Below are 16,923 nucleotides of genomic sequence, written 5' to 3'. Positions count from 1 at the left end.
TAATAACCAATCCAGTCCCGTTTCAATACCCAAATAACCAATCCAAATTTGCATAACTTTTTACACAATGCAAGTATAATCACCCACGGTTGTCCAAAAAGATTTATGTTACTAATGACTAAGTGTCTAAGTCATTAGTCATTATTTCATTCTATAAATATTTTAATATTTCATATATTTTTCATTCAATTTTTATACACATTGTTAATTCATTATAAATCAACTTGCATCACTAGAATTTTCATGAAGAGTTTTTGAAGTCAAAATGGTCAAAGAAGAAGCAAAGTTTTAGTTGAATACAATAATCATTAATTGGCTAAATATTGCTAGAAGCTAATATTGAAAGTTTGAAGATTTTTGAAGAACATTCAAGAGAGTAGTATACCTACAACATTTTACAACATTGAAGAAATTCAAAATCAAATTGAATTGAAATTGGAAGTCAAGCAAATTAGAATATTATGGAAACTACATGAATACAAGTTGAAAGAAGATTCATAAAATAAACTCATAAAATAGTAGTCATTACAAAATTGAGTTGTAATTCATAAATTATTTTTTTAGTAGGAAGCACTGCCTATATAAAGGCACATATGCCTTGTGAAATGTATGTGTGTGTTTCATAATGAAATGTGTATGTTTTGAAATTCTCTCCTTGTTTTGTGAGTGTTAGTGAGTTTGAGAGATGAAAATATGATAGTATCTTTTATATGAGTGAGTGATTCTAGGGCCAAGTAAGTTGTGGGTATTATACTTACATTTGGTATCAGAGCTGGTTAATCCAGCGCCTGGTGTTTGAGAGTTTGTGAGGTGTGAGAGAGTTCTCACATAGTTGTTTATTCATAGAGTCAGTATGGCAAACACTTTCAATATTGTGTGGTCCGGTCCCAAGTTAGATGGGAAACTTGATTATAGTTATTGGGAGACTTTGATGTCCACCCATTTGAAGGCCCAGAACCTGTGAAATTTCATTGAACCAGGTTTGCAAGAAGGAGCAGATGCTGCCCAACAAAGGAGAGATCAATTGGCGCTATCTCAAATTCATCAAGGAGTAGATTATACGGTATTTGGCAAAATAGCAAATGCCAAAAGTGCAAAGGAAGCATGGAACACATTGAAGCTGTCATACAAAGGCGTAGATAAAGCTCAGAAAGCAAAGCTACAGTCTTTAAGAAGAGAATATGAAAGGTACGAGATGTCTAGCTCAGAAATCGTTGAGCAATATTTTACTCGTGTTACAGATCTTGTCAATAAGATGAGAGTCTATGGAGAAGATATGCCCGATAGCAAAGTGGTGGAGAAAATTCTTCGCACCATGTCGATGAAGTATGACCATGTGGTGACTATGATACTAGAGTCCCACGATATGGATACTATGACGATTGCAGAGTTGCAAGGAACCATGGAAAGCCACATCAGTAGAATACTGGAGAAGTCAGAAAAATCAACCGAGGAAGCCCTGAAAAGTCGAGTGAATTTTAACAACGTTGCAGAATCAAACCGTACACAAGAAGGACGAGGTTGTGGTTTTAATTTTCACAGTAGAGGCAGAGAAAGTTTTAGAGGTAGAGGTCGTGGCAATTACAACCAAGGAAGTTACAACAATTTTAAACCACCTAATCAAGGAAGAGGTGGAACGAATTTCAGGCCTGTCAACCGAGGAAGAGGTCGAGGCAATTTTTATCAAGAAAGAACCAATTTCAATTGTTTTCATTGTGGAAAGTATGGACACAAAGTAGCAGATTGCAGATTCAAAATGGTGAATAACAATCAAGCACACGTTGCAGAAAATCAGCATCAAAACACTTATGATAATCCGGGTACTCAGACTTTATTTTTTACAAGTCATTCATGTGCTGAAGATGAAAATATATGGTACTTGGATAATGCTTGCAGTAATCATATGTCTGGTAGAAAGGAGTTATTTTCTTCAATAGATGATTCAGTTAAACTATTATTGAAGTTTGGTAATAGTACAAAGATCCCTATTGAAGGAAAAGGGCACATACCAATTAGATTGAAAGATGGTTCTCTGAGTTATATTTCTGATGTTTTCTATGCTCCTGAACTTGATTACAATTTACTGAGTATGGGGCAATTATCTGAGAAGGGATATAAGATGATAACTTATCGTGGATATTGCACTATATTTGACTATAATGGAAGGTTCATTGATAAAGCAAAGATGACTTCAAACAGAATGTTTCCGTTAAAAATTCAACATGTTAATCCCTCTTGTATGAGTTCTGTGATACTTGATAATAACTGGTTGTGGCATATGCGGTTTGGGCACTTTCATTTTTCTGGCCTAAACTACCTGTCAAGAAAAGGACTTGTTTCTGGTCTACCGCGGATTCATATTCCCAATTGTGTTTGTGAGATTTGTCAACTGGGAAAGAAGCACAGAGATCCATTCCCTACAGGAAAGTCTTGGAGAGCTAGAAGATTACTTGAAATTGTGCATTCAGATCTTTGTTCTGTAGAAGTTCCAAGTAATGGTAGTAGCAGGTACTTTATCACTTTTATTGATGATTTTAGTAGATATACATGGGTATACTTTCTGAAGCAAAAATCAGAAGCATGTGATGTCTTTAAGACATTCAAGGCGTTTGTCGAAAAACAAAGTGGCTGTAAAATCAAAATTCTCAGAACAGACAGAGGAACAGAATACCTTACATGTTCAGAATACTTTAAGCAACACAGAATTCAACACCAACTAACAACTAGATACACTCCTCAACAAAATGGAGTTGCTGAAAGAAAGAATAGAACCATCATGGATATGGTCAGATGCATGCTCAAGTCAAAACAAATGCCTAAAGAATTTTTGGGCAGAAGCAGTCGCAATAGCAGATCATATTTTAAACAGGTGTCCAACAAAAAGTGTTCGTGATAAAACTCCAGAGGAAGCTTGGAGTGGAAAGCGGCCTTCCATTCATCATTTCAGAGTCTTTGGGTGTATCGCTTATGCCCACGTACCAGATCAATTAAGGAAGAAGTTAGATGACAAAGGCGAGAAGTGTATCTTTATTGGCTATATCACAGACTCAAAAGCATACAAGTTGTACAATCAAAAAACAAAGAAAGTGATCATCAGCAGAGACGTGACGTTTGACGAGAAAGACATATGGGACTGGAACACAAAGACAGAAAAGCATCCGATTATAATTTCAAATACATGTGATGATGAAGAAGAAAGACAACCTGATGCAACCGAGCAACTAGAATCATCTAGAAGCCCTCAAAGAGAGAAGAGACTACCTGCTAGATTAGCAGATTATGAGGTTGGCAATGACAACGTTCAGTCCGATGAAGAAATCATAAACTTTGCTCTATTTTCAGATTGTGAGCCGTTGAACTTTGAAGAAGCCTTTAAAGACAACAATTGGAAGAAAGCAATGGATGAGGAGATTCATGCCATTGAGAAGAATGACACATGGGAGCTGACAGATTTACCAGCAAATAAGAAGCCGATTGGAGTAAAGTGGGTTTACAAGACTAAGTACAAACCTAGTGGTGAAGTTGATCGTTTCAAAGCAAGATTAGTTGCAAAAGGATACAAACAAAAACCAGGTATCGACTACTTTGAAGTATTTGTTTCTATTGCTAGATTAGATACTATTCGTATGATTATTTCACTCTCGGCTCAAAATAAGTGGAAGATACATCAAATGGATGTTAAGTCTGCATTTCTAAATGGCACTTTAGAAGAAGAAGTGTATGTTGAGCAACCTGTAGGATATGAAGTTCTTGGAAAAGAAGATAAAGTTTATAAATTGAAGAAAGCTTTGTACGGATTAAAGCAAGCACCAAGAGCATGGTACAAGAAGATTGATTCTTATTTCATTGAGAATGGTTTCAGAAGATGTCCGTTTGAGCATACTCTTTATATCAAGTTCGTTGAAAATGGAGATATCTTGATCGTGTGTCTTTATGTTGATGATTTGATCTTTACTGGGAACAATTTGAAGATAATTGCAGAATTCAGGGAGGCTATGATAAAGCACTTTGAAATGACAGATATGGGCTTGATGTCTTACTTTCTTGGCATTGAAGTAGTTTGATGTCTTACTTTCTTGGCATTGAAGTAGTTCAAAGAGATGATGGAATTTACATTTCTCAGAAGAAATATGCAAATGATATTTTGAAAAAATTTCAAATGGAACATTCAAAGCCAGTTTCTACTCCAGTCAAAGAGAAGTTCAAATTGCTGAGAGAATATAAAGGAGAAGCAGTAAATCCCACATACTACAAAAGCTTGATTGGAAGTCTAAGGTACTTGACTGCGACTAGACCAGATATTGTGTTTGGAGTTGGTTTGCTTAGCAGATTCATGGAGGAACCTTGTACCAACCATTTGCAAGCGGCAAAAAGAATTCTTCGATATATCAAAGGTACTTTAAATGATGGAATTTATTATGAGAATACTAATGAAGTAAACCTTGTTGGCTACACTGATAGTGATTGGGCTGGAGATATAGAAACAAGAAAAAGTACTTCAGGGTTCACATTTCATCTTGGTTCTGGTGCAATTTCTTGGTCTTCAAAGAAACAACCAGTAGTGGCTCTCTCTACAGCAGAAGCAGAATATATAGCAGCAGCAAGTTGTGCAACACAAGCAGTTTGGCTAAGAAGAATTCTTGAGGAATTGAACGAGAAACAAAATACTCCAACAACAATATTTTGCGATAACAAGTCAGCTATTGCACTTTGCAAAAATCCAGTATTCCATGGAAGATCGAAGCATATTGATATTCGGGTTCATAAAATCAGAGAGTTGGTAAATGAGAAAGAAGTTGTGATCGAGTACTGTCCAACTGAAGAACAAGTTGCAGATATCTTTACAAAGCCATTGAAGACAGAGTTATTTTACAAATTGAAGAAGATGCTTGGAATGATTAATTCTGCAAGCTTGATTTAAGGGAGGCAATGTTAATTCATTATAAATCAACTTGCATCACTAGAATTTTCATGAAGAGTTTTTGAAGTCAAAATGGTCAAAGAAGAAGCAAAGTTTTAGTTGAATACAATAATCATCAATTGGCTAGATATTGCTAGAAGCTAATGTTGGAAGCTTGAAGATTTTTTAAAAACATTCAAGAGAGTAGTATACCTACAACATTCTACAACATTGAAGAAATTTAAAATCAAATTGAATTGAAATTGGAAGTCAAGCAAATTAGAATATTATGGAAACTACATGAATACAAGTTGAAAGAAAATTCATGAAGCAAACTCATAAAATAGTAGTCATTACAAAATTGAGTTGTAATTCATAAATTATTATTTTAGTAGGAAACATTGCCTATATAAAGGCACATATGCCTTGTGAAATGTATGTGTGTGTTTCATAATGAAATGTGTATGTTTTGAAATTCTCTCCTTATTTTGTGAGTGTTAATGAGTTTGAGAGATAAAAATATGATAGTATCTTTTATATGAGTGAGTGATTCTAAGGCCAAGTAAATTGTGGGTATTATACTTACACACATCTTCCTTAAACTCTTACTAATTTATGTATTAAAGCCTCTTACATGTACTTCACTGTCATCATGGAAGTGGACATGAGTCTTCTCATTGGTGTTTGAATCATCTCCAAGCCATGCCTAGCCGTTTCAGGTAACCTTATTAGTATCCATATTCATAGTTTGATATAGAATACTTTATGGAAAATCGAAAATCAATGAAGAGGATCAACATTTTTTTACTGATGAAGGCATACTTGGGATAGTGTTTGTCCATCACATTAAAATTATTATTAATCTTTACAAAATATTTATAATGGAACAATCATGATGATTTGTAGATTGAGTGTTGGTGGCATTAAGTAGTATTTGGTTTGAGAGACATAGACACTAAAATATAAATATGATGATATATATAATATGTTTATTATTTATTTGTTGAGATACAGATTTTTAACAAACACAAATGAATATGTAAGTACACAAATACACAAAATTTGTGTACTGAACTAAGGGATAGAATACAAATTTTTACACATAGACACAAATTTTTTTTTTCAATTATACCTTTTATAGATCTTCTTTCTTCTTCTTCTATTTTTCACGTTTTATCTCTCTACATCAGATTTTCTTCCTTTTCTCCCTCGCACCCAAATCATCATCTTCATCTTTCTCCTCCCTTTCTCCAACCAGACAACCGTTGTCTCTCTTCTTTTCCTTGTTTTTCTTTCTCTTTTTTTTTTGTTCTTCGCTTCTATTCCATTATTGTTATTGTCGCCTTTTGCCATGGTTGTCTCCAAATCTGTTTTTCACGTTATCTCTAAATTTGCTGCTCTTTTTCTCCCTCTTTGAGACTGCCACTTCCGCTTCTTCTTTGCTGCTTCTTCACTGCCGCATCTCTCTTATTCTTTTTCTTTGTCCATTCTTTTATAAATTTATTTTAATTTTTTTCTTAAAAAATTTGTTAAATTGATTATTAAATAGAGTTTTTGTTGCTATTAATGATTAAATTTATTGTTAAAATTATTAAAAAATTTTGTTATTTATTTTTTGGAATTAACGAAGAGTCTGTTAATAATGGTGATAAAAATAGATGATAAAAATATTATAAATTTTTTAATAATTTATGTGTCTTTTGTATTTATGTTCTAAACATAAAATATATATACATATATTTTGTGTCTAAATCTTTTTTATAAGTCTCAATGTCTATATCTTTAATATACACTAACCAAGTACAGCCTTATTGTTTCATTTATTTGCCTTTATATGAGGAGATAGTGATTGACACAGATTATTCTAATCCAATTCAACTCTTCTATTTATTTCCTCTTTCAATATAACTAAATCTAATCCATGAACGACTCTAATTTTTTGCTTTGAAAACTAAATAAAAATTATATTTCGAAAAAAAAAACACAAATATAAAAACATTCTTCCAAACAGACACAACAACCTCCACCTTCATATTTGATTACTAAATAAAGAAAACTCACATATAATACCATCTAAGTACACCCTTATTATTTCAATACTTTACCAGCTATGCATGTTCTAAAGAGTATGGGTGTTTACATTACGATTTGGATTAATTTTGAATAAAAAATTTATTCAATTCGAACATCAATTTTATTTGCGATGTAGTTTAAATTTGATGATATTTTTAAAAAAAAATCTGATCTAATTTCAAGCAATTTGAATTAGATTGAAGTTGCAGTTTTGTACTACAACAATATAGATTATTTTTGAGGGTTATAATGTGTAAAAAAAATTAAAATTTGTCAAAAAAATAAATTTTGACACTATTTTAACTATGAAAATATGTTAATAAAAGTTTTGTCAAAAATAGTATTTTTAACATATAAGCGATTGTGAAAAAAATTTAAATCTTATTTTGATAAATATTGGCTGTCAAAAATAATTTGTTAGAAAATTTTGAGAACATATTTTCTGTGATACTTATTAATTGTCAAAAATACTATTTATTTTGACACTTATTGACTATAAAATATTTTCAACAAAAAATTTTAACAAAGAATGAGATGTGATCTTGAAACTAAAGAATAAATTGAGATTTTGAAGATAAAGAATGAGTAGTATAATCCTAAACTGAGAGCAGTGTGATGTCAAAATTAACAGAGCCCAAAGAAGAAAAAAAATAGTAGAGTAAATTGAAAACAAATGAATGTCAAAATTGAGGAGTAATTTTCTACGGTCAAATTTTTCGTCAAGAAAATATAGAAAATTTGACATTTGTGATATTTGTCAAAAATATATATTAATTTTGACATTTAATTATGGTGTTAAAAAATAAAGTGTCAAAATAACTCTATTTTCTTGTAGTGTTGTAAACAAAAAAAATTAAATATATATAACAAATCTCAATATCAAATTTTAAATAACTAACAATAATATAATAAGTCTCAATAATATCTTAAAAAACCAATAATAACATAACAATAAAAACAAAATTATAAATTAGTTAAAATAAATAAATAAATCACATTTTGAACATAAAATATTTATATATTAAATAATAATAATATATGAATAATATAAAAATATATAACAAATTGAATATATTATAAGCAAAATTATAAATATAATAATAAAATAATAATATTATAGCGCATTGTGTGGTTTTGATTGAATTGAATTGGTTTTGAGAAGTAGATTTGAAATCCGATCCGATCTATGCGGTTTGTCAAAAATAAAATCCAATCAAATCCAAATTAATATAGTTTTAATCAATTTTTTATTTAGGTTGATTGGATGAACTGTTTAATTTTGGATCGATTTAGATTTGAACATCCCTACTAAGTAGTTTAGAAAAGATGGCAATGATAAATACATATAATAGATGTAAGATGTAATACAACATATGTATGTAAAATTATCCATGCCTGCATTCATATATATAGGTAGAGTTAAACACATTATGCATAAAAGAAAAAAGCTAGCTACTTTGTAGTAGTGAAATTGTTCAATAGAACTTGATGAAGCACATTCTCTAGATTCTGAAATGAGGATCCATGTGGGGCAGATGCAGCATCCTTGGCTAATTTCTTCCATTGCAAAGCATTTTGTCTCATATCTTGACCCTTCTCTCCATCCATTGACTCCCTCACAAGGCTTTCAATTTTCTCCCTACTAACATGTTCTATCTCCAACCCATTTCCCCACTCCTTATTACAAAACCTACAATTGGTTTGTTGCTCAGCAAAGAAGGGCCAACATATCATTGGCACACCACCACACACACTTTCCAATGTTGAGTTCCAACCACTGTGTGTCAAAAACACCCCAATTGAAGGGTGAGCCAAAACTTGTTCTTGGGGACACCAATTTGCTAACATGCCTCTAATTTTTGTCACTTCCACAAATTCAGGAGGTAACACAGCAATTTCACCAGCCACAAGATCTGGCCTAATTACCCAAAAGAATTTTTTGTTGCTATTGGCAAGTCCCCAAGCAAACTCTATTAAGTTTTCATTGGTCATAGTTGTGATGCTACCAAAGTTCACATACACAACTGAATTGGGCTCTTGTTTGTCTAGCCATTCAAGACACTCTAGATCCTCTCTCCAAAGGTTGGATGAAATTTTGTTTAAGTGCTCGTTGTTGAAGTGGTTCAGTTGAAAATTCAAGGGACCAATGGGATAAATAGGAGGCATGTTATGAATGGAAGAACATGCTTCCAAAACATCATGCTCCAAAGCATCAAATGTGTTCATTACTATTGCTGAAGCTTTGTGAGCTCTTGCACACTCTCCTATGAAGAAATCAAGCATAATATCTTTTAGGTCTGTGGTTCTGAGGAAGCTGGGCATATCCCTCAATCGAATTTCTTTAATTCCGGGCACCCAATCTAGGGTAGTCTCCAAATATCCATTTGTGACATAGCTCATATCTGCATGTCAATCCACATAATTTACTTACTTAATATACTCATATATGCTATGTTCTAATAATTACTTTGCTTAGGCAAGATTAACTATTTTAAAAGTGAAATTGAAAAGTATTTTTAAAGCGAAAAATATCTCCAAAATTGTAAAATTATATAGCTATTTTAAATTAATCTAAATACTTTTATTCTGAAAAATAATACTAATTTAAGTAATTTAATAAATTAATCTGTCGTATCTCACAAACTCAAACCATCAAAATATTTGATAGAATAATATAAAATTCTAATAAAAAATACATTAATTTTTTATTTTTTAACGAATTTGCGATAGATTAATGAATAATTGTTTTTCTTATTAATTAATGATTTGAAATTAGTAACGGAATCATCTAAGGTGGCATTGAAAATTAAATTAAAAGTTTAACAATGATTAAATTGAATAAAATAAAATAATATATTTATATATAAAATTTATAATTTAAAAACAATAATTTTTTATTAATTATTTTAAAGCGGTTAATTGCTACAAAATAAAATTGGTTCGATTCAGTATTTGACCGATTTGCAGGCCATTAAATTTTAATTTGAATTGAGTATTGACAATTAAATAGTCAGTTTTAATTATGAAACTCATTCTCATGAAAATGTCTAAAACATCTTTTTTTAAAAATTAAAATTTAATATATAATCAATTAAATTGTTTTTTTTGTTAAAATTAGGCTAAATAAATTAATTTAATCAAAAAATGATAAATCAAATTTTGAATCAGTCTAAATTAATATTTTTTTATAAATGATTAAAATTTAGAATTTTTAAAATTAATATATATATATAATTATATATATATAAAATAGACGTATTTTAATTATTTTTTATAATAAAAATATTGTAATTATTTTTATAAAAAATATTAATTTATACTGATTCAAAATTTAATTTATTAATTTTTTTATTAAACTGATTTATACGGTCTAATTTTAATAAAAATAATATAATTTAATTAATTATATATATTAAATTTTAAATTTTAAAAACATTTAAAAAAAAGGACATTTTTAACATTTTCATCCTTCAATTATTTCACTCAAAGTCTCAAACTGGCTGATTCGGTTCGTTCTCGAAAACCATAGAAATATCGATCATTAAATGATAGTTAATTAGTCCAAATTATTATTTGCAACAAATTAACAACAATTTAGAGATTATTTTTATGGTGGCTAAATTTTTTGTGAGTTTCTGTTGGGTTGGCGCTAGAAAGGAGTGGAAGAGAATACAAATTAATCAAATAACATAATACATTTGTCTGGATGTTATTAAGTTATAAAAATAAAAGTATTAGAAAAATAAAAAATATTTTTTTTAAAAAGTTATAATTTATATAATTTTTTAAAATATTTTTTGTAAAAAAAAATATTTTTTACATAATAAATAAATAAGTATTTTTGTATTATTATATTCAAATATAATTAATAAATAAAAATATCTTTTTACATGAGATATCTAAACATAAAATTACTTTTATTTTTTTATAATTTTTTTTTAAAAAAAATTGAAAAATATATTTTTTAGAAACTCACCCAAATAAATTTATTGTATTTGTTTGGACATCATTAAATTAAAAAAAATATTTTTTTAGCGTATTTGATAAATTTCTAATAGTAAAAAGTATTAGAAAAATAAAAAAGGGATAAGTACTGTTTTGGTCCCTAACGTTGAGGGTCAGAATCGAAACCGTCCTTGATGTAATTTTCGACTTAAAATCGTTCTTAACATTTTTTTTTCGTTTTAAAATCGTCCTTTTTTATTTTTTTTTGGGACAAAAATGCCCTCCCCCTCCACCCCCACCCCACCACCACCACCACACCGCGTCCCCTTCCACCCACCACCACCACCACGTCCCCTTCCAACCACCACCATCCTGCGTCCCCTTCCCCCACCCCCACCCCACGTCCCCTCCCATTCTCCCCAACACAACTACCACCACCACCACTACCAACACAACAGCAAATAACAAATAGAGATCAATCAACAAACTTCTTTCATCAACAGTAAACAACAATTTAGAAATAAAAAAATTCAGAAATCAAGAAAACCAACAACTCAAAACCAACAATGATTCAACAAATAAAAAATTCAACAAATCAAAAAACAGAAAAAGCAGAAGATGAAGCAGAAATAGAGATCGAAGCAAGAAGCAGAGGTAGCGAGGAGTAGCAGCGAGGCGGCGAGGAGCAGCGGAGCAGAAGCCGACGATGACGAGGAGGTCACGGACGCGGCAGTAAGCAGTGCCTCCGCGAAGTGAAAGCTTGCGACGACCCGAGTTGATGAAGCGGCAAAGGTGAGAAGAGGAGGAGGAGGCAGAGACCGCGAGGTAGGCGAGGCTCGCTAGGTGGCGAGGCGGCGAGGTGGTGACCCTGACAGCCGCCGTCCCCTTCCCCCCTTTCCCCTTTCCCCTTCCCCCTCCCCCCTCCACCCTTCGCCTTTCCCCTTCCCCCCACCTCCACCCCACGTCCTTTCCCATTCCCCTCCAAGCTTCGCCGCCGGCGCCGTCCCCCTCCCCTCCCCCTTCGTATACCCTTTACCTCCCCCCCCCCCCACAAAACGCGTTTTCTTTTTTTTAATTTTATATTTTTTTATTAAAGTAAAGGTAATTTCGAAATAAATTAAAAAATTTTATTAGAAATGACGATTTTAAAATGAAATGCAACATTAAGGACGATTTTAAGTCGAAAATTACATGAGAGACGGTTTCGATTCTGGCCCTTAACGTTAGGGACCAAAACAGTACTTTTCCAAAAAAAACCTCTTGAGAAGTTATATTTTCCGCCTTTTTCTCAAAGATCTTTTTTTTCTTAAAAGAATATATTTTTCACGTAATAATAAACAAAAAAATATTTTTATATTATTATGTCTAAATATAATTGATAAATATAAAAAAAATTTACATAAAATACCAAACATAAAATTATTTTTATTTTTTTATAAAATAGAAAAAAAAAACTATTTTTTTTTAAAGTTCAACCAAATACTGTTAGTCTGTTAAAGAAATGAAATGATGAATAATTTACCTTTGAATGGTATTAAGCCTTTTTGAACAAGTTTATGATAGTGCATATAGCACACAAATCCACAAGCACTTGCAGTCCAAAACATCACCAAAGGGATGCCAAATTCTTCAGCAGCATCAGCACTGAAACTCATGATGCTATCAGACACAATGCAAGTCACAGGAGGAACACCGCCATCACTATTGAGCTTGGAAATGAGCTTCTTGAAGTGCGGAGAGCAAGTCGTTCTTGTGGACTCACACAGAGAACGCACGTCCTGAGTGACGTCAGCATGGTCGTCAGGGTCCTGAGGAAGGCCGTCTGGGATGGTTTCGAATCGGAACGAGGGAAGGCCTTTGAGCGAATCGGGTCCTCTTGATCTGAGAAAACGTCTGTGATTGTATTCAGTGTTAACAAAAGTTATGTGGAAGCCTTTGTTGTGAAGAAGCTTTGCTAGCTTCAGCATTGGAGTTATGTGGCCTTGTGCTGGGTATGCTATGCACACAGCATGAGGCTTCGAATCAATTCTGCTCACAGAACCCATTTTCTTATTTAATTTGTTTTGTCAAAGAATGTAATGAGTTTGTAATGGTTGGCTGAATGTCTTGTTCTCCTAGCACCAGATTTTATAAGAGAGTAGTACTAGAGAATCAATGGTCTAAGTATATGATGTGTACAATGGATTTTTTGGGTTTATCAAGAATCGAACTCTTGACCTTTCGGATCTAGAACTCTAATACCATGTCATGAACCCACTCATCCCAAAAGCGTAATCTGACACGACAATATATCACTAATGGTCATATCTCTAATATTTCCTAAACCTCCATTATACACATTATACGCTTAGGCTATTGACTCCCTATACTTTTTCTTTATAAGGAGAAGAACAGTGTTACTTACAGAGTTTGTGTTCATCGTCAAATAATAAATTAGGTTTGAAAATCCAATTTGATAAGTTTGGCGGTTAGTTAGTCTGTTTAATCAAATGTGAGATTTGAATTTTGTTTTGTGTGTATAATAATTTATTAGTCAATAAAAAATTTTTAAATAGAGTTTTAATTATAAAGAGGTAAAACAAAAAATATAAAAAAATTATGAAAAAAAATAATATCAAAATTTTTTAACTGTGACATAAATTCTTTTTTATTTTTATACCAAAACTTTTTAATTGTGGTATATGAAATTTCTTAACTGTTAGAAGCTGTTAGAAAAAAATAGCAACGACAATTTTTAACAATGACATTAATTTTTAATTGTGGTAAAAAAAATTTTCAGTTGACAATTTTGAATTTAGTGATTTTTTAAAGATTTCTTATGTTATACATACAAATTTTGATACTATTTTTAACTAAATAATGTATTAGAATTAATGTCGTAATTTTTTTTAATTTTTTTCCTTCTTTCTTCGTTGTTGCTCTTATCTTTTTTTTGTTATGTATTTTTTTTATTCTTTTATAAGAAAGAGAGGGAGAGAGATATTAAAAAAAGTCAAAAAAAAAAATAAGAGAAATAGGAAGAAGTGGATGAGAGCCATGATGATAATGGTGATAATAATGATGATCATGATGATAATAATGATGGAAGAAGACGAAAAAATTGAAGTAGAAGAACAAAAACATACATAAATTTAAAAAAGTGTATATCTTTTTTTTGTATCTCCTAATTTAATATGTCAATGATTAATTTATTATAGACTAAAATTTTATTTAAAAAATTTATTACTAATAAATTATTATGTACAAAACGAAATTTAAATTTTTAACATACACATATACATACATAAATTTAACTTAATTAATTTTGACTAAAAAAATTTGATTGACTAATATTTCTGTTTATTATATTTGAGTTAATTTTAATTGTGGGATAAGTACGATTTTAGTCCCAAATGTAGAAGTCGAAAATTTATTTCGTCTCCAACCTTTTTCTCGCTACCAAATGGTTCCTAAGATTTCAGTTTGTTTTAAAATCATTTTTTTACCAATTTTATTTTCTATTACTAAATTACTCCTCATTAAAAAAATTTTAAAATAAAATAAATATAAAATAAATATAAAAAGAAAGAAAGGGGATACAGAAAAGCAGGGTGGGTGGGGAGAGAAAGAAAGAAAAGGGGGGGGAGGGAGGACGAGAAAGGGGGGAGTGTATGTGGAGGGGGAAGAGAAGAGGGATGCCATGCCGCCACACCGTCGCCCGCCACTTCTTCTTCTTCTTATTCTTCTTCTTCTTCTTCTTCTTCCTTCCTGTCTCAAACTCCTCGAACTAGAGCTCACCGCCGGCGAGCCTCCTCTGCTTCATCATCGCGCAGCAACATAGAGCCTCACCTGCTTCACCATCGCCAGCGAGCCTCTCTGCTTCCCGTCCCTCAATCTCTGTCACAGAAGGAATCAGAGCTCACCGCAGCCCGTTACCCTTCCTCCAGCCCCTTCCTATCATGTCCAGACCACTGGCGCTCCACCACTGCCTTCCCTGTCCCATCTTTTCTGTTTTCTATTTTCATAATTTAGTTATCATTTTGCTTTTAATTTCTGTTTTTTGTTAGTGTTAGATGCTTGATTTGATTATGGATTAGTTTAGTTGGATTTTAATTTTCTGTTAGTTGATTTTAGGGTATTGAATTGTTGAAAATTGCTGTTGAATTGTTGTTGTTGTTGAGCTTCTGTTATTGAATTGCTGAAAATTATTTCTACTGTTCTTCTGCTTCTGTTTGATGTTCTGTTTTTTGTTGATGGTTTTTCTGATTTTCAATTTTGTTGATGGTTCTGATGATGATGATAATGACCATGATGATAATGGTGGTGGTGGTGAATTCTTCTGATTTTCAATTTTGTTATTATTGTTGTTGTTATCCATTGTTGGCTGTTTTTTTTTTTTTTTTTTTTTGCATTTGTGTATCTGTTTTTGCTTCCGTTAATGTTGAAGAAGAAGAGGGGTGTTGAGGAAGAAGATGGGAGAGAAGGATATTTTCGTCCGAAAGACGATTTTAAAACAAACTAAAATCTTGAGAACTATTTTGTAGTAAAAAAAAAAATCAAAAACAAAATAAATTTTTAGTCTCTATATTATAGACCAAAATCATACTTATTCCTTTTAAATGCACTTGTAAATCTTAAAAGCCCTAATAACTTCACTCATTTAATAATTACACTAGTTTTAAGAGACTTTTTGAGTTTTTTCACGAAGACTTTGAGGGTTTGGCTTCGTCATGGTGTATATTGTAATTATTTAAATATCCTTTTTCTACGCATCATTTTAAAATAAAAAATAATATTGGAGAATTATCAAAATTTATTATTTTTAAATATTAATTAATTATCAATATTTAAAAGTAATATAAAATAAAATATATTATTAAATTAATAAACTAAATAAATTAAATTAATAATTAAATAATAATAAAAAATATTAAATTTTAATAATTTTCACTAAAATTATAGGTGCGACTTGAGAGGCATACATACATTTGTGCTTTAGGAGAGTCAGGAATAGTAGATTTAAAGTACACACACCCAACTAAAATTAATTATATACCCCTAATCGGCCCAAGAGCATCCTGTTTGAGGACACGTCGATCTAACAAAAACGTACTTCGAATTATATCTATGTAGAATAATTATTTTTTGTATTTATATTTTTTTAAAATTTATTTTTTGAATAATATAAATAAATAAGATTAACATATATTTAAAATATATTATTTATCTTTAATTTTTATATTTTTTAGACTATTATTAACTTAATTATCAGTCTCTCTTTCAGGTACACCTCATTTCCATTGAGATATTAATCAAGAGTAAAAAAATCCATTATAATTTTATGTCTCGGTCCTATAAATCTGTATTCCAACACTGCGAGAGGTAATACTAATTTCTAACTTTAAAGTATAGAATAATGTTAGAGAATTAAAATGATATTAGTTAAAAATCAGTTAAAATATTTTTTGTGAATCTAAAATCTTTACAAATTAATATATATGGATGTTTCTTCTGTTAAGTGTTAGAATATTTTTTTATACTAAATAGATATTTTTTATATATTTTTTTGAATTTTTTTGTATTATAAATATGAATGTCTATATTTTTTTAAAGATTTCATATTTTTTTAAATTTTATAAATATTTAATTATTTTTGTTAAAATATAACTGAATATTTCTTTTGTTAAGTATTAGAATTTTTTTTTCATATTAAATGAATATTTTTTTTATATTTCTGTTATTGTGTAATTTGTAGTCTCTTTAATCATCAAAATAGCACCTAATATCCCAAAACGCAGATAGCAACATCATGATGATGCTGCTACCGTGCGACTACTGTGAAAGTCATTGACAATTCAAACTTCACATGATCACTTGCATCATAGTACCCTACAACCAAGTCCATCTTCAAAAGCAAGAACATATATTCTGTGCAGCTCTTTTTCAATCTTTACTTTTCGATGCATGTGGACGAACGGTTAACCCGGTTAACGGTGACGTTGGACTACTGGACTGAAAATTGGCAC

The 16,923-nt window shown here is 30.9% G+C and overlaps 1 protein-coding gene across 1 annotated transcript; it reads right to left on the bottom strand.

Moving 5' to 3' along the window:
- Positions 1 to 8,298: 8,298 nt before the first annotated feature.
- LOC112697586 (7-deoxyloganetin glucosyltransferase-like) lies at positions 8,299 to 13,020 on the bottom strand. The gene is made up of 2 exons (XM_025750813.3): positions 12,441 to 13,020; positions 8,299 to 9,375 (listed from the first exon to the last, which is right to left on the bottom strand). Exons 1-2 carry the CDS (start codon positions 12,961 to 12,963, stop codon positions 8,426 to 8,428), a joined length of 1,473 nt encoding a protein of 490 aa, XP_025606598.1. The 5' UTR covers positions 12,964 to 13,020; the 3' UTR covers positions 8,299 to 8,425.
- Positions 13,021 to 16,923: the final 3,903 nt, after the last annotated feature.

This window comes from Arachis hypogaea, chromosome 16, assembly GCF_003086295.3.
Source record: "Arachis hypogaea cultivar Tifrunner chromosome 16, arahy.Tifrunner.gnm2.J5K5, whole genome shotgun sequence".
In the NCBI taxonomy this organism is placed as follows: domain Eukaryota; kingdom Viridiplantae; phylum Streptophyta; class Magnoliopsida; order Fabales; family Fabaceae; genus Arachis; species Arachis hypogaea.
This window is presented reverse-complemented; position numbering and strand designations above follow the sequence as displayed.

Bases quoted from the DNA above. Each gene is read 5' to 3' on its own strand.
- LOC112697586 (XM_025750813.3), bottom strand. From the start codon at position 12,963: ATGGGTTCTGTGAGCAGAATTGATTCGAAGCCTCATGCTGTGTGCATA. The intron at 9,376-12,440 runs GTAAATTATTCA...ATTGACATGCAG, and splicing joins AGGCTTAATACCATTCAAAG to ATATGAGCTATGTCACAAAT.